The sequence below is a fragment of the Rhamphochromis sp. 'chilingali' genome, assembly GCF_963969265.1.
Source record: "Rhamphochromis sp. 'chilingali' genome assembly, chromosome: 12".
Taxonomy (NCBI): domain Eukaryota; kingdom Metazoa; phylum Chordata; class Actinopteri; order Cichliformes; family Cichlidae; genus Rhamphochromis; species Rhamphochromis sp. 'chilingali'.
In genome coordinates, this window is record NC_137939.1 from 17,951,781 (window position 1) to 17,976,847 (window position 25,067).

At 45.1% G+C, this 25,067-nt stretch overlaps 1 protein-coding gene across 1 annotated transcript in view; it reads left to right on the forward strand.

Moving 5' to 3' along the window:
* ap4b1 (adaptor related protein complex 4 subunit beta 1) overlaps positions 1–25,067 on the forward strand; it is a 49,200-nt gene that overhangs the window by 20,465 nt on the left and 3,668 nt on the right. Inside the window, exons 7-12 of the mRNA XM_080898107.1 lie at positions 3,397–3,495; positions 9,947–10,058; positions 10,801–10,884; positions 11,009–11,112; positions 15,166–15,373; positions 15,459–15,773. Coding sequence (XP_080754233.1) covers positions 3,397–3,495; positions 9,947–10,058; positions 10,801–10,884; positions 11,009–11,112; positions 15,166–15,373; positions 15,459–15,773 — 922 coding nt within the window. The remainder of the gene's footprint in view (positions 1–3,396; positions 3,496–9,946; positions 10,059–10,800; positions 10,885–11,008; positions 11,113–15,165; positions 15,374–15,458; positions 15,774–25,067) is intronic.

Below are 25,067 nucleotides of genomic sequence, written 5' to 3' on the forward strand. Positions count from 1 at the left end.
TCCATTATTTTCAACAAAGTAACTGTATTCTGAATACTACCTTTTAAAATGGTAACTGTAATGGAATACAGTTACTCATATTTTGTATTTTAAATACGCAATGGCGGTACATGTATTCGTTACTCCCCAACACTGGCTTTTGGTCATGCTGGAAAACAAACAGTGCCCTGCTGGTTAAAGTGTTTCCCTCAACATTGTCACTAGAAACCCTGCTAGCTCCATAGTGGGAACCACACATTCAAATCAGTTCACCTTATCACAAAGAGACTTGTCATCAGACCAGAGACCAGAATGACCCTATTCAGATTGGTACAAATATGTTGTAAATTGGCACTGCATAAATATAACAGAATTAAATTCAATAATGTAAGATATTATTCCTTATTCCAGAGGGCAGTCACAAGCTGTAAGAAATTGTACAAATTAATATGACATGGAATATCTTTTTATCCACTGCAAACCGTTTTATTCTCCGCGGGAGTTTGCTTCATTCATCCTGGCCGCTGTTTACATCCCGCCAGACGCAGATGCGCAGGCAGCTCAGTGCGCACTCGCGGAGCAGATTCTCCACACGGAGCGGACATTCCCGGACTCTCTCATCATTGCTCTTGGGGACTTTAACAAAGCCAATCTGAGCCATGAGCTTCCAAAATATAAGCAGTATATTAAATGCCCGACCAGAGAGGAGAGGACATTGGACCACTGTTACAGCACGATCAGCGGGGCCTATTGCGCGGTGCCCCGCGCTTCACTCGGACTTTCTGACCACGTCATGATCCACCTAATCCCCGCGTACAGACAGAGGCTGAAGCTCTCCTAACCTGTCGTGAGGACTAAAAAACTGTGGAGCAACGAGGCTGTGGAGGAGCTTCGCACGTGTTTGGAGACCACAGACTGGGACACATTGAAGGCTGCTTCTAACAGCTTGGACGAGTTTACGGACACTGTCACCTCCTATATCCACTTCTGTGAGGACAGCATTGTGCCATCACGCACCAGGGTGAGTTATAACAATGACAAACCCTGGTTTACTCCTAAACTCAAAAAGCTGTGGCTGGAAAAGAGAAAGGCGTTCAGAAGCGGAGACAGGGACTGCTACAGAGAGGCCAAGTACAGGTTCACTAAAGAAGTGGACATTGCTAAACATCAGCACTCTGAGAAGATGCAGCAGCAGATCTCAGAGAATGACTCGGCCTCTGTGTGGAAAGGTTTTAGGAATATCACAAACTACAAGCCTAAAACCCCCCACTCCACTGATAACTTGCTCTTAGCCAACACCCTAAACGACTTCTACTGCCGTTTTGACGAGCCATCAGGCAGCCTTCACACCTCCAACGGCCCCAACAATAGAGACACTTTGGACACTAATTCCCCCACCTCTCCCCCCTCCATAGAGCCATCACCACCTTCAAACCGTTCACCTACAACACCCCCCTCCTCACCCCACACAAAAGAGGATTTCACACCACCTCCTCCCACCACAACTCTTCATATTCATGAAGCAGATGTGAGGAAGCAGTTTAAGAACCTGAATGCTCGGAAAGCTCCCGGCCCAGACGGCGTGTCTCCTGCCACCCTCAGACACTGTGCAAACGAGCTGGCCCCAGTGTTTTCTGGCATTTTCAACTCCTCACTGCAGGCATGTCATGTGCCTGCCTGCTTCAAGTCCTCCACCATAATCCCTGTCCCCAAGAAACCTAGGATCACTGGACTAAATGACTACAGACCCGTGGCTCTGACATCTGTGGTCATGAAGTCTTTTGAGCGCCTAGTTCTCTCCCATCTCAGGACCCTCACGGCCCCCCTCCTGGACCCCCTGCAGTTTGCATATAGAGCCAACATGGCCCTACACTTCATCCTGCAGCATCTGGACTCCCCAGGAACCTACGCCAGGATCCTGTTTGTGGACTTCAGCTCTGCCTTCAACACCATCCTTCCAGACCATCTCCGAGACAAGCTTTCCCAGATGAATGTGCCTGATCCCATCTGCCGGTGGATCACTGACTTCCTGACGGACAGGAAGCAGCATGTGAGGCTGGGAAAGAATGTCTCGGACTCCCGGACCATCAGCACCGGCTCCCCTCAGGGCTGTGTTCTTTCTCCTCTGCTCTTCTCCCTGTACACCAACTGCTGCACCTCCACCCACCAGTCTGTCAAGCTAATCAAGTTTGCAGATGACACCACCGTTATTGGACTCATCTCGGACGGGGACGAGTCTGCCTACAGGAGGGAGGTTGAACGTCTGGTGTCCTGGTGCAGCCACAACAACCTGGTGCTGAATGCCCAGAAGACAGTGGAGATTATTGTGGACTTCAGGAAGCACACAGCCCCACTCCCCCCCATCATCCTGACTGACACCCCCATCACCTCTGTGGACTCATTCCGCTTCCTGGGTACCACCATCACCCAGGACCTGAAGTGGGAGCCCACCATCACCTCCGTCATCAAGAAAGCCCAGCAGAGGATGTACTTCCTGAGGCAGCTGAAGAAATTCAACCTGCCAACACGGACGATGATGCAGTTCTACACTGCAATCATCGAGTCCATCCTCACCTCCTCCATCACCGTGTGGTACGCTGGAGCCACTATCAGGGACAAACAGAGACTGCAGCGTGTTGTGCGCTCTGCTGAGAAGGTGATTGGCTGCAGACTCCCATCTTTGCAGGACCTGTACACCTCCAGGACATTGCGGCGTGCAGCTCGGATCTCAGCTGACCCTTCTCACCCTGGACACAGTCTGTTTGACCTGCTCCCCTCAGGCAGGAGGCTCCGGTCCATTCGCACCAGAACCTCTCGCCATAAGAACAGTTTCTTCCCCTCTGCTGTTGGACACATGAACAATAACCATATGACTGTTCCCACCACTAACACATGACCCTACGCTGTGTTCACTGCATCATTCCATGTTTGGCACTGATCACCACCTGCACTCATGTATATATCTTTCAACGTAGCACTCTTAATTCTTATTCTCATGTATATATCTCATGTATATCTCATGCACATATCTTCCCACGTAGCACTTTTAATTCTTATCCCTACTTTTATTTTTTTCCATGTCTATTTAAGTGCTATTTATGACACTATGTTTGCACTGAAGCACCGCAGCAATTTCCTAATGTTGTAAACCTGCTCAACATTTGGCAATAAACCCCATTCTGATTCTGATTCTGATTCTGATTCTGACATCTGACTGGATAAATCTGTCTTTGTGGAAAAGCTTAATCACTTACTGAATCATTGGCATGTGGACGTGTGTCTTTTTTAATCCCCAGAGGGAGTAGCAACAGTTCAGATTCACCGCATCTGATTCATTTTTTTCATTACTTTTACGTTCAGATGGATTTATGTGTACATGTCATGCTGAGAAAAAAAGATATGTCTGTCTGCTTGCAGTTGTTGCTGCGCTCTGTCCCTGGCCTGCTGGGGCCGCACTACAAGCGTTTCTTCTGTGGCTATGCTGAGCCTGCCTACATCAAAGAAAGGAAGATGCAGGTGATGCCAGTTTTGCTTATCCTTTGAATTTTTCATCTTCAGTTTTTGTGTTTATATGATGATATGCTTTTTGAAACAAGAAAACTTTAGCTGTAATAATCCAAAGTCCTAATACTTATTTTGTAAAACTAACCAGTAAACATAGAACATACTTTTGTGTTGGTAGACCAACTTCTTGCTTTTTACAAAGGAAAAGGAAACTTTATGTCTTAGAAAAACTTGAGATTAAATAAATGCAGACTCCAGACATTACAGATGCTGCAGAACACTGAAAGTTAACCCTGAGGTTGCCTCAGTAAGTCCTGCTTGAATAGATTCTCTCAGTTTCACTTAGTGGTCAACTCATCTTGTAGCATGATGGCAGACGTTCACTCCACTCCACTATTTCCATTATCCATTCATTCATCCATTTGTTGTGCACAGAGTCAGATTGCAGCTGGCTAAACAGGGTAGTTAGAATTTCCTTTACACAGGATCATTTTCCATCCTGGGTGGCTGTAGCTCAGGAGGTAAAGTGGGGCATCTATTAATCAGAAGATGGGAGGTTTGATCCCTGGCAGCTCCAGCTCTTACCCAAACGTCCCTGGGTGAGATCCTAACCCCAAGTTTCTCTTTGATGCATCCATCGGTAAAATGCACTTTTGATAGCAAACAGTGTTTGTGTGAATGAGGCAAGTTACATAAATGGCTATATAAGAGCACTTACCATCTCTTCCTGGGAGATCCTGACAAGTGAGATGCTGAGTCTCTACATGTTCTGCATCTTATCCCAGGTTGTGTGCCTGAAAAAACTCCAATTGAAGGCACCCAGCATGCTCAAACAGCCTCAACGGACTCTTTTCAGAGCACCCCCATCTACAAGCTCCCTCTAGTTTTCTGCTTATCTCGGTTCCTCAGGTAGCTACAAACCTAATGAGGAACAACTGTATTTGAGTTGCTATTCAAACTCAACATTTTTATCACTAATTAGTGCTCATATTCATAGGTGAGATTCTCAATGTAGACGTGGTTGAGAGGTTTACCTTCTGGGTCATTTGCCTCCTCAGTAGCGTTATACAATGCTCACCTTGTTGACGGTACAATGCCAATCTGTCCATCTCCATTTTACCCAAACTGTGAGCTAACTCCACACCCCGACAAAGTAATTAATCCTTTTGTAACAGATAGCTGGAGGGGTGGAGTTTGATCCCAACTGGTTCACAGCTGCCAAGTTTAACAAACACCTGAAACCCCCTTAGCATGAATTCTTTGTACAGATGTGGAAACATCTTTCAGGTGCTTTGATAAGTTTGTATTTCCTCCTTTTGGTCAGGATGCTCCATGACACTGCTTTCATGTTGTGAAATTCACTATACACAGGTACACACACACAGGTCTTTATCACCAGGTTCCACATTTATTTACAATTTTCTCAGGTTATGACTGAACACAGTCTGACAGCTGTCGGTCCCAGCTGATTTCCCTCTCTTTCCGCTCCTCTCCGTCTCACTATAAAAAGGGAAGAAAACCATTATCAGTCCAAATCGCCATCAGCTGTTCTCACCGGCATCTCCAGCACCGCCCCGTTGAGCCCACTGCACCACTCCTCCCCTGCAGACGCGCCCGGGACCACACCTCCGCCACACACCCCCACCGCCCGACTGAGGCCGGGGAGCCGTCCGGCCGAACCTACTCCCCCCACCCCCCACCCCCGCGAGCCCCCGGCCTATGGACCACCTTGAACTTAAAGGGCTGTAAAGCCAGATACCACCGGGTGATCCGGGCGTTGGCATCCTTCATGCGGTGGAGCCACTGCAGCGGGGCGTGGTCCGAGCAGAGGGTGAACGAGCGCCCCAGGAGGTAATAGCGAAGGGAGTCGACCGCCCACCGGATAGCCAAGCACTCCTTCTCCACAGTGCTGTACCGTCTTTCACGCTCTGCCAGCTTCCGGCTGATGTAAAGAACGGGACGGTCGGCCCCCTTTACCTGCTGGGACAAAACGGCCCCCAGCCCTCTGTTCGAGGTGTCAGTCTACAGAACAAAAGGGAGGGAAAAGTTAGGAGTGTGAAGCAGCGGTTCCCCACAGAGACTTTTTCACCTGCACAAACGCCGCTTGGCACGACCCCGTCCACTGAACCAGATCCGGAGCACCCTTTCGGGTGAGATCGGTCAAGGGGCTGGTCAGCTGCACAAACCCTGGCACGAAACGGCGATAGTAACCTGCCAGCCCCAGAAACCGTCTCACCTCCTTTTTAGTCTTGGGGCGCGGGCAGGATGCAATAGCCGCCGTCTTCTCCACCTGTGGACGCACCTGCCCGCCCCCCAAGTGGTACCCCAGATACTGTACCTCCCTCCGTCCAACCGCACACTTCTTCGGGTTGGCCGTGAGCCCCGCCCTCCTCAGGGACTCCAGGACCGCGGCCACCTGCTGCACATGCTCCGCCCAGGTGTCGCTGTGGATGATCACGTCATCCAGGTAGGCAGCAGCATATGCAGCGTGCGGACGCAGCACCCGGTCCATGAGGCGCTGAAAGGTGGTTGGGGCTCCGAACAAGCCGAACGGAAGCGTAACGAATTGGTACAACCCGTACGGAGTGGAGAAGGCCGTTTTCTCCCTGGACTCGGCAGACAAGGGAATCTGCCAGTAGCCCTTGGTTAAATCCAGTGTCGTGAGAAAACGGGCCGTGCCCAGCCGATCCAGGAGCTCGTCGATAGGCATCAAAACGTGACACTTCATTCACCTTGCGATAGTTGACACAGAACCATATAGACCCATCCTTTTTCACCACAAGAAAGATGGGGCTACACCACTCTTCTATCACTCCCATTTTCTGCATTTCAGCCAATTCCCTCTGAACGATTTGCCGTTTATGCTCAGGAAGCCTGTAGGGCCGTGAACGCACCGTCACGCCAGGCTGTGTTACAAAATGATGCTCAATGAGAGACGTTCGGCCTGGCAGGGGGGAGAACACATCTGCAAACCGCTGTTGTAACGCGACAACGTCCGCTATCTGGGCCTGTGTGAGGTGGTCATCACAAGGGAGAGAGGCGGGGATGATGGAATTTGGCACCTCCGGCCCCAACTCATCTCTCTCCTTAACCAGGCTTACCAGAGAAGCGGTTTCAGCCTCTCTCCACTCTTTAAGGAGATTGAGGTGATAAATCTGCGTGGCCCCTCCCCTGTCCGACTAAGCGACCTCATAGTCAACGTCCCCGACTCGCCGTGTGACCACAAAGGGTCCTTGCCACTTGGCGAGCAACTTCGAGCTGGAAGAAGGGAGTAATACAAGCACTTTGTCTCCCGGTGAAAATTGCCTGAGTCTAGCCCCTCTGTCATACAGGCGTTGCTGACGCTGCTGAGCCTGGAGCAAATTCTCCCGTGACAACCTCCCCAAAGTGTGGAGTTTCGCTCTCAGGTCCAACACGTACTGAATCTCATTCTTAGCGGGGCTCGGACCGTCCTCCCAGCTTTCTTTAATCAGGTCGAGCACCTCACGCGGCTTCCTGCCGAACAGCAATTCAAAGGGAGAAAATACCGTGGAGGCCTGGGGCACCTCCCGCACTGCAAATAACAGAGGGTCTAGCCGGGGATCCCAATTGCGTTCATCCTCGTTAATGAACTTACGAATCATGGACTTTAAAGTCTTATTCAGCTGCTCCACCAGGCCATCCGTCTGAGGGTGGTAGACGCTGGTCCGAATAGATTTAATGCCCAGTAATTCGTACAGTTCCCGCAGTGTACGAGACATAAACGACGTGCCCTGGTCAGTCAGTATCTCTTTCGGGATTCCGACTCGGGAGATGACCTGAAACAGTGCCTGCACCACACTCTTTGCAGAGATGGTGCGCAGCGGGACTGCTTCCGGGTACCGCGTTGCATAATCCACCAGGACTAATACAAAGCGGTAGCCTCGTGCACTCCGATGAAACGGCCCGATGAGGTCCATGCCAATGCGCTCAAACGGGACCTCTATGAGTGGGAGCGGGCGCAAAGGCACTTTTGGTATGGCCGGCTGATTAACAAGTTGGCAGTCCGGGCAGGACGCGCACCAGCGGCGCACATCCGCTCGGATGCCCGGCCAATAAAATCGAGCCGTTATTCGCTCCAGAGTTTTTTCGTATCCCATATGCCCTGCCATGGGGTTATAATGAGCCGCCTGGAAAATCGTTTCCCGGCGGCCCTGCGGCACCAACAACTGGGTGTGTGTCTCCTCCGTGCGAGTGTCACGACTCACTCGATATAACCTATCTTTTGATAAAATGAAGCGCGGGTAGGTCCGCACGGCTTCAGGGCGCACCACGTGACCATCAATCTCAATCACCTGGTCAAAGGCTGAGCGTAGGGTGTCATCACGAGACTGCTCCAGTGGGAAATCACCCGTGGGGGAAACCTCCGGAGCCGGCGGGGCTTCCCATGAAGGACCCGCCGTCTCCCCCTCCCTGGAGTCAGTGTCGGACGACCCCGCATCACCGCTGAGCGCCGCGCAGACACTACATGCTACTAACGGTCGTGATCGCATTCCCGCATACTGTCCCAACAGATGATGAAACCCCGGCCAATTCGTGCCCAGAATTAGGGGATGCGACAGGCGCGGGCTAACCGCAGCCGTTACCCTATGCGTTTTGCCCTTATACTTTAATAACAGCGGCACTATGGGATACCTGTGAACATCACCATGAACACACTTCACCTCCACCCATTCTGCCTCCAGCAATGCCCCGGGGCGAACCAAGCCTTGGTGCACGAGGGTCTGCGTGCAGCCCGTGTCCACCAAAGCATGGTGTATACCCCCTCGAGTCCTTACCGGAAGGCTGTACGTCCCTCCTGGACCGGAAGAGGGTGCTGGGGCACCGGCAACGCGGAACACCTGCCCCACCTCCATCAGAGGACAGTCCCTCCTCAGGTGTCCCGGTTGCCCGCACTCCTGCCCCGGCGTCTGCGCTGTTTTCCGTGGCTCAGGGGCGGCACTGCTCATGTCTGATCCCTGGGAAGGCACAAACGCAGCAAAAGGATTAGTGGGGCTCAGCGCCAGCGCCCGCTCTGCCTGCCCCGGCGCAGGTACCCGGCGCCTTGGTGCCGGCACTGGGGCTTGTTTGCTCGGCCTCCGGCCGCCGTCCCCGGGTTCCCCCGCTCTAGCGGCAAGGTGGTCCTCCGCCAACGTTACCGCCACCTCCAGACTCGCGGGACGGTGGCACCTGACCCATCTCGCCGTCTCCGCAGGCAGCCCCTCCATGAACTGCTCCAGCACCACCTTGTCCACCAGCAGCGTCTCGCCCTCTGACGATCCCGGCTGCAGCCAGCGCACCGCCGCGTCGTGCAGCTTCCGGGCCCAAGCAAACGGCCGATCTGCCGCGGCTAGCCGACAGGCCCGGAACCGCCGGCGATGGTCCTCAGCGGTGAGCCCCATCCTGTCCACCACCGCCCGGCTCACGTCCTGGAAGCTGCTCCTCGAGGTCGGCGGCAGACTCAGGGCCGCCGTCTGAGCCTCCCCCGACAGCAGAGGAAGCAAACGCGGAGCCCACTCCACCTGCGGCCACTGACAGGCCTCCGCCATGGCACGAAAAGTCTCCAGGAAAACCTGGGGGTCGTCCCCGTCCCCCATCCGGGGCATCGCCACTGACAGCGGTGGAGGCTTCGGCGGAGCAGCGGCTCCAACCAGCCGCTCCAGAACCAGCGTCTGCCGGTCCGTCTGCTCCTGCAGCGCAGCCAGGTGAGCCCGCTGGACCGCCGCCTGGTCCTGGCTCATCTTCGCCATCTCCGCCAGAATCTGCGCCAGAAACTGCAAAGGCTGGGCGGGCGGCGCAGCCTGTGGGTCGGACATCCCCACGCCGGCTGGACACAGGGTTTCGGCACCACTTGTGAAATGCACTATACACAGGTACACACACACACAGGTCTTTATCACCAGGTTCCACATTTATTTACAATTTTCTCAGGTTATGACTGAACAAAGTCTGACAGCTGTCGGTCCCAGCTGATTTCCCTCTCTTTCCGCTCCTCTCCGTCTCACTATAAAAAGGGAAGGAAACCATTATCAGTCCAAATCGCCATCAGCTGTTCTCACCGGCATCTCCAGCACCGCCCCGTTGAGCCCACTGCACCACTCCTCCCCTGCAGACGCGCCCGGGACCACACCTCCGCCACACATGTATATACTTTGGCATAGACAGTAAATAAAAGATGGCCATAGCCACTTTGATGTTAGCCTTTGGTTTTTGGGAGTGCATTTTGAAGCTTCATAGTGACCCCATTAATGGAGGTAAAACCTAACAGACAGTCCATGCCGTACTCCTAACTTTGGACATGTTAATATCCAAAAGGATTAGCTTAATCTTGAAGCAAGCCCCAAGAGTTGGATTTTTAGCTTTTTGCATTACTACTTTTTTTCACAAGTCCACAGTTAGTACCCAGTGTTAGCAGCTGGAGGCGATCCTTTGACAGTACTATAGCTTCAGCTGCTGTGTGTTGCAGGTGCTGGTAGAGCTGGTGAATGACGAGAACGTAGCAATGATACTGGATGAGCTGAAAGGATACTGCACTGATGTCAACACTGACACTGCCCAGGCTGCAATCTCAGCAATAGGTAAACATGTTCACACATGCTGCTGTGTGCCAGTATTATGTAATTTGACACTCAGGCTCTGTTGTGTCTACTATTGTAGTTTTTTTTTTCTTCAGGTAGAGACTGCTGTATTAATGAGGGTGTAGTGATTAGGAGCACTAGATTGTAAATAATATGGATTTAGTAACACATCCTGATATTCAAATGTTTTGTCTTACTCTGTTCATACTGTATTAAATGAAGGCTGGTTTATATTTATAAGCCTTCATGTTTTTGCTGTGTTCCCGAACCTGTGTGTGTGAAGTATATGTTGAAATTGAAACAACTGAATAGAAAACATTTTATCTCGCTATAAGCACCAAAGTTTGGGACCAAGACCATTCCAGCTCTGTGGTTCCACTACCCAGACTCATTGTGTTATGAGCTACGAATTAAAGGATTTTTTTCTCTAAATGTAACTGCTTTTCATTTCAAATTTAAATTGCTGATGTTAATGTTAATCTTACACACCAGTAGACACACTCTTTCCAAATGGAGTTTCTACATTCATTTGTTTTCAGCCTTCCTGAAATGCAAAATGTTAACCCATTTGTCTGACAATAAGTAAATAATAAGCAAAAAAACAAGACATCCCTTTTATTAAGGATAAGAATACACAGCGTGCTGCATTTTCTGTGTAGAACATGCTCAGGTTCTAAAATTTCATTATCCATGTGTTTGATCAGTCACTCTAATGCCCTGTGTTTGCCTTTATTGTATGCAGGTCGTATTGGACGCAGCTACAGCGACAGATGTCTACAAATCCTCACTGGGCTGCTTGGACTCAAACAGGATCATATCACTTCTGGTAAAAACATCAGTTCCACAACCTCCCACATACAGTACAGTATACACACAAACAGCTTCATGAACTGGTTTTTTACTCTTTCACCACACTTTTTGTCTCTCTACTCTCCTGCTACCCTTCTCAGCGGTGGTGCAGACAATGCGTGACCTGGTCTGGGTGTGTCCCCAGTGTAGCGACACTGTGTGCCTTGCACTGGATGGCTGCGAGGAAACACTGCAGGATATCCAGGTTAGATCCTGCCATACCTATATACTGAGTGCAAGAAAAAACAATATCATGCCATAAATGAGTATGTGCTGTAGATGTCCTGTTTTGAAAATACAAATTGGCAAAAGTATTATCAGAAATAGACTTAACAGAAACTTTTTTTTATTCTACAGGGCATTATCATGGTATTTTATTTTATATGCTGAAATTTAAATTTACTTTCATAATTCTGCAAAGTTATTTCAGTCTGTTGTAACGATATATTTCAGTTATGGTCAAGTTGGTGAACATAATCCCAAGCATCCATTAATAATTTTTTTCATTTTCTCTATCCTCTTATATAGGGTATAGAGCACTGTGCAAAGTTCATGAGCCTCTCTTTCATATTTTGGTAGAAAACAGCGAACTAGGTTCAGCGCTTTATTGAAACGTGCAAACAAACACAGAAATATAGTAAATAAGGTAAAAACGGGGTTTGTACAATTCTAAGGAGCCTGAAAGTCAATATTTGGTGTAATCAGCTTTATTCTTCAACATGAGTCTTCAGGAATAGTTCTCCAGGCTTCTTTAGGAACATTTAAAGCTCTTCTTTGATGTTGGCTGTTCTCTACTTCAGTAATGTTAAGGTCTGGGCTCTGGGGAGACCCAGACATGTTTTTCTATTCAGGTATGTTTTTTGCTGGACTGGCATTGTGTTTGGGATCACTGTCGTGCCGAAAAATGAATCTGTTGCCAATCAGATGCTATTACACGATGGCTCTAAATCTGACGGTAATGTTCTGTCTTCATAAGTCCATCGGTTCTGACAAGATTTCCAACATCATTGGCTCAAATGTAGTCACAAACCTCCATTGTGCTTTACAGCTGTAGACTCTCACTGTTGTATCTCTCTCCTAATCTTCTCTGCGCATTTTGAAAATGATTTCAATCATACATTTCAAATTTCACTTGCCGTGTGTGAGTTTTTCCTTTTGGGGCACAAATGCGTTGGTTTAGAATGCGAAAGCACGTGTTTTGGTGCACAGTTGTGGGGTGTGACTAGGCAACAATGGTGGTTGCACCCACCTGTTCACCTCATATATTGTTTGATCAGTAGAAAGGTAGGGTGAGCATAAGGTGAAACTTTCAGTTGACTGCAGTTTGATACACAATTTGTTGCTGCAGTTTGGTGTAATAATTGGTGCAACAGTTGTATTTGTTTGTGGAGTCTGTGCATTTGGGTTTTTTTGGATCCCTTGTACTGACTTGTGGTTTGGACAGTGTAATGGTTAAATAAGTAGAACAAACAGCTCAGAAGTGCATTTTATTTGTTTACTGATGCACGTCTTCAGTACCCACGTTTAGCCTGCCACAGCCGTTGGTTATGGAGTAGCCACAATAAGACCTGTTGCCACTGATTGTCAGTCTAGTTATTGTGCAGTTTGTTCTTCAGCCTTTTCTTCCTCTTTACTTTCCTTTATAAAGGACTTTCTGAATGAGTCAACAATTAATGGATCAGTCAAAAGCCCAGATGCATCTCTCAGGTCCTATGTCTGGTCAGATCTGCTGCACTTCTACTTATGTCTTGACATTCAGATATTGTTCATCTGTCGTAGCTAGTTTTTAGGCCAACAACTTCTTTGTTTCATATAATTTTATGCTAATCAAGCTATCTGAAATGTGTGTGTTTAGTTAGTTTGTTTGTTTGCTTGTTTTAATTAATTTTAAATCATGCTTTTTATTTGTTTTTGTTTCTAATGTCTCTGTAAAGCACTTTGAATCACCTTGTTGTTGAATTGTGCTATACAAATAAATTTGCCTTGCCTTGCCTTGCCTTGCCTTGCCTATCTTATCTTTAAACACAATTTATGAAACATAGTTTAAAGTGAAGAAATGGGAACAAATTACGTGATTTTCTGGTCAGTGATTGCCTCCAAAGTATTTGAATTGATGCCAGGTTTCTTTTCATGCTAAGTGCAAGTGAAATTACCAGATTCCCCCATTAAAGTAGATATATCCTAATGAGTTCCTATTGTTATTCTGCAACTCTGGTTTCTGGTAGTTGTATATGATTCACAGTAGGGCTGGGCCATATTATAACGTTCACGGTAATACCGGTATAATGTTAGGCAACGATAGGAAAATGAAATATCGCAATAGAATATGAGTAAAACGCGCATGCGCAGTGCCTTTGTTTTCATACGCACATGGCCGATTGTTGAGTGAAACAGATGAACCAGAATTGGTTTGTAAAAATGGTGCAACTTTAGTGATGTGGAACTGGTTTGGTGTTTGTCCGTCAGATACACAACAAAGCACGTTTCTTTGCAGAACATGCAAGCGGCCGTCGTTATTGTCGTATTTGTCGGACTAAGATGCTCTTAAATGTGGGAGTAATCTGGGTCCTAAACTCCGTATTCTTCTGGTCAAACGAACACTGCAGCATCACTGAGAGTTAAAAACTGTCTAAATTCTTTCATCTTTAATAAAACGATCAGCATTGCTGCTTTACCAGGTGTAACTATGAAGTTTAACTTCCAGGCATCCATGAAAACAAAATTTATTACATTTAACGGAGTTAGAAGTTAGCAGGAAGCTAGCGGAAGTTAGCTCGCTAGTTACCTAAGCATGATATTGCATGTTCTGACTGAGAGATTTCTGAAAAAATTCAAACGTACAGCTCTGCTATCACTTCCAACATAAATGAAGACAGGAAACTAAACAGCAGTGACGTTTGTAGGGTTACTGAAGTTGGGCTAGTTGGTATATAATGATGTGCTACGTGATCGCTAGCGACACAGCTATGTTAGCATAACATAAACAGTGAAGCTGGAGGACGAACACTAACACTTTTCCACTTATAAAAGTTAACGTTAAGGTTCCTGATAGTTAGAGACTAATGCAATCGCATGGCAGGATGCTGTAAACGGACCAAACTTCAGTCAGGAGAACAACTGAAATAATCCATCCACAATATGAGGTTAGTCATTAATATACTGCAACAACATGGGACTAGAGCAGCTGCCAGAGAATTCAACATTAATGAATCAATGGTACAGAAGTGGAGGAAGCAAGAAGAATGAGTTTAATAAAGTTTGATTTATCTGACTGCTTTGTTTCGCTTAATGTGCGTTATAATCCCGTGCACCTTATGGTACGAAAAATACGTACTGCATACTGCAGTTTAATGTTGCAAAGCATCTCTTTTTAACTTCAGTGGATATTATACATGGTTATGCTCAAGATATGTCAGCCCATTTCTACTGGAAATGCCTTTTGGTTAAACTTTCAGCAAGGAATTTGCATTTGCACTGTTACATTTTTATAAAGCTTTAATGTACATAAAAACCAGCTTCTTGTTTAAGTGAAAATAAATGGAACGTTGTCTTTTTGCGCTAGTAATGTTGTGGAGTTGTATTTTGTCTCGCATCAATTATATCGTCAGTTATATCGTTATCGCAAATTTTCAAATATATATCGTGATAAATATTTTTGGCCATATTGCCCTGCTCTAATTTACAGTTGAAACTAATCCTTGTTAGCAGGGCACTAAGTTCATTTGTCTGAAACAAGCTGTTTTAATTTTTCATTACCTGTCCCATGTGCTTAATGCCAGAACCATGTAGCTGAGATAATCAGATTGAAAATATCTGCTCTCACTGCGCTGCTTGCGGCTGCTCTCTTATTCACACTGATGTATAGAAAAAAATCCTTGAAACTTTCTTTTAGACCGCTGAAATATCAAGGGGTGGCAAATGAAGTGAGATAGTCGCCATATGCTCCAATGTTATAATGGCAAACTTGGCAGTATTCTACAGCAGCCCAGTACAAGAACTTTTTTCTGTATAGTTTCTCCCATTATAACGACTGAACGCATTCTTTTGGAGTTGGGGGTGTAATAAATGCATGAAGTAGAAATGCAGATATGTTTCAGAACTGTACTTTGGAGTAGAACTGTCTTTTGAGGAGATAAAAACAAGCTTGGCACTGGGTAATTATACTACCAAGCATTTCTTGGTAGTTATATTGGACGACAGTGAACCCACTTCTGTTGACTAGACTTAGATCTAAATATTCCACTGCCTCCTTCACTAGGGCAGGCAGGCTTTGCTCTGGTTGCTGGGTGTGTATGGGGAGCGAATTTCCACTGCCCCCTACACTTTGGAAGTGCTCATCGATAGAGTGAGAAGCGAGGCTTCTCTGGGAATCAAGATGGAGCTGCTGACAGCCACCATGAGACTTTTCCTGTGTCGGCCTGCTGAGACACAAGACATGCTGGGAAGACTGCTGCACTACTGCATAGGTTTGTGTTTATGTGTGTGCACATATGTGTATACAGACAGATCATGATAAAAATAGAAAATTTTTTATGCCCTTGTGTTTTCCAGAGGAGGAGACAGACATGTGCGTGCGTGATCAGGCTCTTCTCTACTATCGCCTGCTTCATTGTGGGATAGAAAAGACACGCGAGGTCCTTCAAGGTCGGAGGTCAGATCCCTCTCTGGGTGTTCTGATTGGGCGTCCCGCCAAGCCTGTCAGCCAGTGGGCACGCTGCTTTAACACGTTGGAGCCTCTGAGCCAGGGTGCTGTAGAGGCCGAGTCAGACAGCAGGGGAAGCCCCGAACACGTGACCTATAACTCCAAGCCAAATGCCGACCTATCAGACACACTGAGCTGTAGTCACATTGAGGAGGTTCATTCAGGTGAGTCATGACACTGAAATCCTTCTGCTTTGAAAATCTGATTGGCTGAATTTTGAAAGCTTGCCACTGACTAAATAGTCAGTGGCAAGCCTTGGCTGTGCTGTGCACAGCGCAAATGTTTTTCACATTTAAACAAAATGCCTGTTCTAAAATAAAAATCCAATGGAGTCTTAAAAACAAACTATTAAAATTACTTCCTTATAATGTTCATGCCAATTCACCATCAGGAAGACTTGCTGACAGAGACCAGCATATATTTAAACCAAAGAATTTGGTTATACAAATTTGTTCTGTTCAAATATTCCCTTCAGTTGAGTTTCCTGTGTCACCTCTTGCATAGAAAATAGGATTTAAAAATGCTAACGACTTATAATGAAGTTGGGTTTCTTTTATGAACTTTTTCTGAGGCATAATAATGACTCTGAAATGTTTTAATTGTCTTACATTTTCTTTTAAGATTACACTTAATGGATCGTCTACATTTTTAAATTCAGTTCTGTTTGTTTGGTGTTTGTGTGGCTGTGTGCCTGCTTTAGATCTACATAGTAAAGGACACGATTACTTCACTCAGGTGAAGCAGTGAGGGTTGTAGAAGATGCAAAGGCTTCCGTGTACACAACATAAATCGTTTAGTAAACCTGACTTGCTTCCTAGCAGATATTTCCAAATCATCTTGTCACCGTTGGACATTTGGGACAACCCTCAAATAAACGAGGCTAAGCTCTGTAAAACTTAACATTTTAGTCCTGAAGAATTACCATCATTAGGTCCTTAAGATTCATCCACCAGGACTGTGGATATTTTAAATCGGTATAAAGATTTGTTCCTATCCAGCTGACAGGTATTCCATTCACAGAAGCACACTGCTAGCGTCTGGACTCTGCAGGGTGGGGTTACAAAAATAAAGTAGATGTGAATTGTTTGCTTGTGTTATCTTTGTGAAGCAACAAGAACTCCCTTTTGAGGGTAAGAGGAGTCGTATCAACCTTTCAGCATGTCCACTACCTGAAGTTGATGTTGGAGGAAAGGCCACTAAAGCACTGTTCGGATATTCTATACTTTTAAATTAGTCGCCTGTGACAATTTTTAGCACCAGGATGAGTTTCTACCTAATTAAATGTTTGAAATGAGTCAGGGGCTAATACTTTGTCCAAATGAGCGATGGTGTAGTTCTTGGAAGGTTGGTTGGTTTCTGGCTTGTCAGGAATGTTGTTCTGGATGATGTCTTTCAAACTCCCATATGTTTGTTTTACCATGGGGCAGTGTTTTTACATGTTGTGGCTAAAACATTCTTCTCCCCACTGCTGGAAAATAAATCTTACTTTTACAGAAGCCTTGGATTCTGTATGGCCACCTGCAGATTCTCAACCACACAACTTTCCATTTATGATTCTTCACTTTCTTTCTTTTAAATTGTTCTAATTAAAATTTTCTCTAAACAAATCTGACAGGATTTTCCACGCCTGTGTTTAGTGTGATTTTGTGGGTTTAATGTTTTACTGTCAAAGTTTAGGACGTTCCTCCTTATGCTGTTCCACGGCATTTAATATGTAAAAATGTGAGGGCAGAGTGAAGAACAGTTTGAAGCCATCTATGATGTCATAGTTGGGGAAGAGGTGCACTAAACCAATAGAAGAATAGTCTCTCACTAACAAGGGAAACATTCAAAGACCACGACAAGCTTGTGAGCCCAATCAACCACAATCAAAGCACACATATATCTGTCTAAGTTCACATTTTGATCACAGGAAAGTCGAGCTCATAGCCATAGTCACTGGGTGTGGGAGTATAGCTTTACTTATTGCATTACCGTAGTCAAGGTTAGTGACTCTGTATGATCATAAGCTCTTTCATTCAGAGGGTTTAACTAACACGGGGGCTCAGCCCTGGCGCAGGGGGCCTCTTGTGCATCGGCCTAACTGGGGGGCTCTTCAACTGGCAGGGAGGTTGTTCCATCCTTGCAGGAGTCCACTCTGCAGGTGGGGGAGAGACATAGGAGAGGTGGAGAATAAACTTAACCTAGAGGTTGTTGTCTTGTGTAGTCTGGGAGATGATTGAATGTTGGGGTGGGTACAGTTTCCTCTGCGGTGGGGTAGGGTGGGCTGCCCCGGGTCCTGTGGGGCTTGGCGGTGCTGCTGCCGTAGGCCCCGGTCTGGATGGGCCTGGGCTCCCTTGCCTTGGTGGGTACCAGAGGACGGGGGTGCCTACTGGGGTCAGCGGGGCAGCTGGCCCTAGAGAGGGGCATCCTCCCCTCCCTTCTTTTCCTCCCTATCCCAGCTACCTCCCTCTTCCCGCTCCACCACACCCACCCACACAGGTAGGGCCTTGGGGTGCGGGTGTGTCACCAGGGTGCAGGGGAGACATCCCCCCCCCCCCGTCCTCTTCTGGCCACCTGTGCCTCAATTTTATCTCACAACTTAGGCATCCACATTATTTACACTCTCATAACACACACATATATATAGGGCCTTGAGGGTGGGCACGTTAACGGCGTCCAGTGGACGGTCTGTGTATTCAAACCTACCTCTGGCGCCGGTGCCCACCTCTGAATTTTTAATCCATGTAGACATTGAGGGTTCTCGGGAGGGGCCGTGCTAATACCTGCTGCTCTCTGGCAGCAGCACCATGCTCTCCCTTGCTTTAAATGCACTTTAGAGCAACACGCAGCAACACTACACATGAGTGGGAGGAGTGAGGTATGGGGTCTTCACACTGGGTGGCTACTGGGTGACCCCTCTTCCCATGAGGGTGGCACGGATGCCCCTCCAGTGGTCCTCCTTGGGCTCTCGCACTCTGGGGCCTCTGGATGTCTGGGGCCTGGATCTCCTCCATGCCTGCTTCATGCCCTGTGGGACAGGGCTATGGCTCTCTACATCCTCTTGCATACCATTACATGGGGAAACCATTTGAATGCAAGCACGTTGATCCACACAGGTGTGCACACGGGTGTTCACTGTTCGTAGACTTAAATCACACCTTTCTTGGCTGCTACTTCAAAGCACATTGTGCGCTGTCTGTCTTGCGTGCTGCACAACAACATTCAATATTTAGTATTTACTGCTGTTTACACTTAGCTAGACTAATGTGATGGTGTTGTGTTTAGTATGTTGCTTTGTTGTTGTTTTTTTTGCTTGTTTTCTATTCTTTTTCTCCCAACAGGTGATCCAGGAGATTTTTTTTTTCCCCTTTCTCACTGTCCCTCTCCCCTTCTGTTTTTCTTTTCCTTCCTCTTTCTTTCTCCCTTTCCTATCCCTCACTCATGTCTGTCCCGTCTGTAACAACTGAAAATAAAATAAAATAAATAATAAAAACGAAGGTCGATCCAATGGACCAATACGGCAATGATCCATTTGGCAAAATAAATCCATTGGGTATCCTTGTTGGTCTTCAGACAACAATTCTGACGGCTAAAGAACCAAATGGGACAGGCAAAAAAAAAAAAAGAGGGTTTAACTTAGTTTTATATCTAGATGCACACATACACACACACACACACACACACACACACACACACACACACACACACACACACACACACACACACACACACACGTTGCTATTGTTTGGTAAATTTTGCTGTGCAGGCTAACTTTGAGTGAAATTCTTGGGTGTTTGTTGGCTTAGCTAATTCACTTTATGGCTGACTGTATAGTGTTGGCATCTCCTGCCTTTATATTTTTCTTTTTTTTTTTTAAATGTTATTTTATTTTTATTTTTTCCTGAATGAAGTGTGCTTTTAAAAGCAAAGTCCACAACAACTCAATGACAGAAGCATCATAAAAAGATTTTACGACACAGCAGCAGTGTTATATTTATATTGAAGAGTGCAGGTATACATAAAAGCATTGTATGTGATGTACTAAAGGTTTAAAAAAAAGATAGAGAGAGGCTTTATCTAGTAACTGTGACTTAATGTCTCATAATAAATAATGAAATAGCATCACTGGCTGTGACAAAGTGATTAGGCATGAACTCATTTACCACTTGTCCCTTAACCATATGGATAATTTATTTCCTTGTTATTATACAGTCAACCATAATGCTTTATTTTAGACATTGCTGGTTTAACTTTGCTTAACACACTATCCCGGGTTTGTTTGTGGTAGCAGTAGTTACATTCATTATATCAATGCATATGTTTTTTAAAGCAAACACTACTAACTAGTGATGGCCCGCTTGAAGCTGAAGCTCCGGTGCGTGTGTCAAAAAAATCAACACACTGCTTCAGAAGCACTGTGTCGAAGCTTGATTCGTTTAGCCAGAGTCAGATCAGTGACGTCCGAAGCTTCATTTAGAACCTAACTGCTTCGGTAGCTGATTCAATGGTTTATAAGGAAGTGAATCATTCGCAGGATTTGTGGAGTGTTTTGATGGTGACAGATAGCGAACCACTGATCATTCCACTGAGAGATTTGGAGCCAGCAAGGAATAGAGGAGGTTCTGTTGTGTGGGAGAATTTTGAGTTGATTTTTGTCAATCGGGTGGGTTTTCCAGCTTTGTGTTCTGGTCATTTGCTTTTGTTTTGTGCGTGTTTATTATATCTGAAAACAGGGAAAAAGGTAAAATGTCAAAAATCTGCTTCCATAATATAAATATCATTAAAGAACTATAGAAAAACTTCCACTTGACTCTTTGCATGTAATGTTGTAAAAATATATATTTTATTGTTTAATTAATCTGAAAATGTTAGTCTGCCAAATGTGCAGCAATTGGATTTATTTATTCTCTTTAGCTGATAGTTTGTGTGGCCCAGGTAGACTGTATAACTGCATCTCTACCAGTTTCTGTGCGCTCCAGCCTCTTCTGGTCCATGTGAGGGGATTTTCCTTAAGGCAGGAGAAATTATCGCCACGAAAAGGAACAGGTTCGGCCATTGCACAGTGGAACAAATTCTCTTCTTAAATAAAAATGAAAAAGGGCTGCTTTAAATGCATCATGTTTTTAATTTGCAAGTTCATAAGCATTTTCCCTTTCCAGTTCACAATCAATTCTACCCCCAGGTCAAAAATATGTCTGGGAAAATTTCCTTAATATAATATTATTTATATATATACCTTTCTAGCGGTTAATTGCATAAGTGCATGGAGGCAGGACCTCACAGCAGAAGCATACTCCATAATGTGTTGTACATTATCATATGTATATTATATGTAATGTGGTATTTTTCAATTATTGTATTTACCAACATCAAGAACTCACAAGCAAAGAAAGACCACACAATGGTGCATGTTTAAACAAGGAGAGTTTACTGGTCAAAATTATTTATTAAACAAATAAACCACTTTTTTTTTTTTTAACCACCAAAAAATACACGTTCAAAGCAACACAATGGCGGCCCAATATCAGACAGAATTCCACTCTGTAGAGTGAGCAATCTTAATGAAGCAGTTGGTTTTATTTTGTGGATTCAAGCGGCTTTTCATATTTTTGGCCAGATGTCACCAGAGAGGACTGTTGAAAAGCTTCGAGTAATGAACCGTTTTTCAATACAAGCTTCAGTGCTTCAGAAAGCTTCATTTGGCCATCCATCAGGTCATTTGAATTTTCTTCTGTTCACAGGCAAATGTCCAGTAAATTATGTTTCTTTATGTTACTTTGGTTATACTTACCACGTTTGTCCATTTATTCAGGTCCTATATCTAAACCAGGTGTGTGGGAAGGGCCGCCCCAGTACTTCCTGTTTATATAGGGTCATGAGGTCATTGATTGCATCACTGGGTGTAACCAAATGAAGGGCTTTTCATTATGTATAGTATTATTTATTTTCTTTAAAGTAGCCTTTGAGTTGTATTGTATGCAGTGATTTACTTCTCAGACTATTTAGCTGAGTAAATGAGTTTGTCAATTTCATGCATAATCATATTCCTATTCTTTGTTTAGAATTGCATTGTTTGGTCTGACCTATTTTTTCCCCCCAGTGGTAGAGACTAATGAGGTTCAGGTGTGTGTAAAGTCCTGTATAAAGCAAGTGGAATTTTTGCCTACCAGGTTGGTTGGTTGGTTGGTTTTATGGTAGAATGGAGATGCCAGAAATAAAGTATACTTAAAAGAAACTTAAATAGTCTGCTGATGCTGCTTACTAGTGATGGCCAAATGAAGCTTTCCGAAGCACTGAAGCTTGTATTGAAAAACGGTTCATTACTCGAAGCTTTTCAACACAGTCCTCTCCGGTGACATCTGGTGGTGAAAATTTTGAAGAGCAGCTTGAATCTGCAAAATAAAACGGACTGCTCAATTATCACTGCTCACTCAAGAGTGGAGTTCTCTCTGATATTGGGCCACCGTTCCGTTGCTTTGAACATGTAATTGGTTTTGTTTTCTCGATTGGGGGGCTGAAAAAAATGTAATGCGTATTTGCGTAATACATTTTGATCAATAGACTTTCCCTATTTAAACATGCACTATGGTGGCCTTTCTTTGCTCATAACTCCTTGATGTTGGTAAATACAATAAGTGAGCAATATATATAATATACATATGATAATGCACAGCACATTATGGAGTATGCCCCTGCTGTGAAGTCCTGCCTCCATCTACTTGTCGTTTAATCACTGGACAGCTTGACAGGTTCATACAAAATATTAGATTAGGCCAATTGTCCTATACATATTTTTGACCTAGGGGTAGGATTGATTGTGAACTGGAAAGGGAAAATGCTTAGGAAGCTGAGTACGGCTGCATCGTCACTGATTTGTAGAATCATTTTGATTCGATACAGGATCCGATTCAATTTGATTGGAATCTGGAAAGTTTTGCCTCAGTCAGAAATATTACAAGTCTGATCATTTAACAGTATATATCCATAATTTCGTATCTATTAAAAGAAAGCTGACACATGTGAGACTTAATTAGAGATGTAAACAGAGAGTTATGAAACCTGCAGCTGCAGAAGCCAGCGAAGAAAAAAGAGGCAAACACAGCGCGGACCTGACGACACATCAAAATCTGACTCTGACGCGTCGGGTCCGCGCTCTGTGTTCACGTTTGTATGCAGAATCCGTAAACCTGCTCCCAGTTACTGTTTTAGCTGCATGGTGTTTGACGACATGTTGTGAGGTTTAACCTGAGATGCTGGCGTTTCAGGCATAATAACGTTAATTTACAAATCGACACGGGATTTTAATGAATCAATATCACTTTATTCAATTTAGCATGGATTGTAATCAGAAAAGCGATAATCAAAACCCATCCCTAATCAAGAACTTGCAAAGTAAAAACATGATCAATGTAAGGTAGCCCTTTTGTTATTTACATTTAAAAAGAGGATTAGTGTTACTGTGCGCTGGCTGAGTCTGTTTCTTTTCTTAGAAATAGTTTCTCCTGCCCTGGAGAAAATCCACTTGCATGGAACAGAAGAGGCTGTGGAGTGCAGGAACTACACTGCAAGCTGGTAGATATGCAGGTATTCCTGGGTCCTGCAGACTATCACCTAAAAACAATAAACAAAATGATTTTCTAAACTGTAGCAATGTCATGTACGTATAGTGTCAAATACATTTTTGTAGTCTTCATTAGCTTTAATTCACATGGAAGTGTTCCTAAAGTCATATGCTGTAATGATATTTACATTATGAAAACATGATTTTGGACATTTCAAGTTTTTCACTTCGGCAGATAAAATGAATTGAGCAAAATCAACTCAAAATATTCCCACACGCCAGAACGTCCTCTCTTCCTCGCTGGCTCCATATCTGTCAGTGGAATGATCACCTCGTCGCTATCTGTCACCATCAACACACTCCACGAATCCCGTGGATGATTCACTTCCTTATATCTGTTTGAATCAGGTACCGAAGCAGTTACGTGCGTAATGAAGCTTCGGACGTCACTGGTCACGTGACTTTTGCCAAACGAAGCAAGCCTCGACACAGTGCTTCTGAACCAGTGTGTTGTTTTTTTCGACACATGCTCCGGAGCGTCAGCTTCAAGCGGGCCATCACTACTGCTTACATTATGCTACCTCACACAGGCTCAAAGCCCACTAGACAAATTAGTACAGTCGCATGAAGTCTTGTGAAAAACTAAGTAGACTCACTAGCTTCTGGAATTGCCTTTTACCAGCAATAACCTTTATAATAATCATTTTCTGTATTATTTGTATTAGTCTCTCATATTACTTAACCATGTTGCATCAGTTCATTGAGCTTTGTGGGCATTTGTTTATGCATAGCTGTCTTATTGCCCCACCGCAGCATTTCCCTTGAGTTGAGAGCTGGCTCTATTTCTGCCTGTATTGTTGACCAAAACAGTACACATTATTTCCCATGACAAATCCTCTTTCTATGCTGGGGTAACTGATCACTTTGAGTATTTAAACAAGTAAGTGCTATACATGAGTGTAAAGCCACACTGATCTCACTTTGGAGATGCTCATAAGTCATGATGCTTATTAGTTATGTGGTAGGTAGTCTAACATGTCTGTAAGTAGGAAGGACAACAAATAAAACCTAAAAACTGCACTAAATATTAAAGAGTCCATGACACCATCTTTATCTGTTAACTTAATTTACTTTAAACATTCATATTTAACTTTCACAGTTTTTATACTGTCACCAAAAAGTTATGTGTATGCACATTTCTAATGGAGCACTGCATTGCAGCGCAGTGTTGCCATGCACTCTGCTTTCACTGCCTCACAAAACACAATGACTAATCTGTCTGCAGGAGGTTATCAAGGTTATTTAACAACACATTGTCATTCGGGTTCAGTTGCTGATATTTTTGCAGTTTTTCTGCTAGAAGGAAATGTCCTCACCTAATGGAAAATGTATGTGTACTGCATGAAAGGAACGGCAGCAATTTCAAGTCTTGTTCTTAAACCAAAATTGAAAATTATAGTGGTATTACAAAATTGGAGCAGTAATAATGGATTGAATTTATATAGCGCTTTTCAAGGCACCCAAAGCGCTTTACAATGCCACTATTCATTCACTCTCACACACTGGTGGAGGCAAGCTACGGTTGTAGCCACAGCTGCCCTGGGGCAGACTGACAGAAGCAAGGCTGCCATATTGCGCCATCGGCCCCTCTGGCCAACACCAGTAGGCGGTAGGGTAAAGTGTCTTGCCCAAGGACACAATGACCAGGACAGAGAGCCCAGGGATCGAACCGGCGACCTTCTGGTTACAGATACGCTTCCCAACCCCCTGAGCCACGGTCGCCCATTTAGAGATGTGTTGTAGGTTGCACCTCTTTCCCACATATTTAGTGTAAAACTTTGCTGTGACACTTCAGATTCATGTTTCAGTTCCATTTTGTTCCTTTTGCACCAGTTCACAACAATATTAGGTAAAG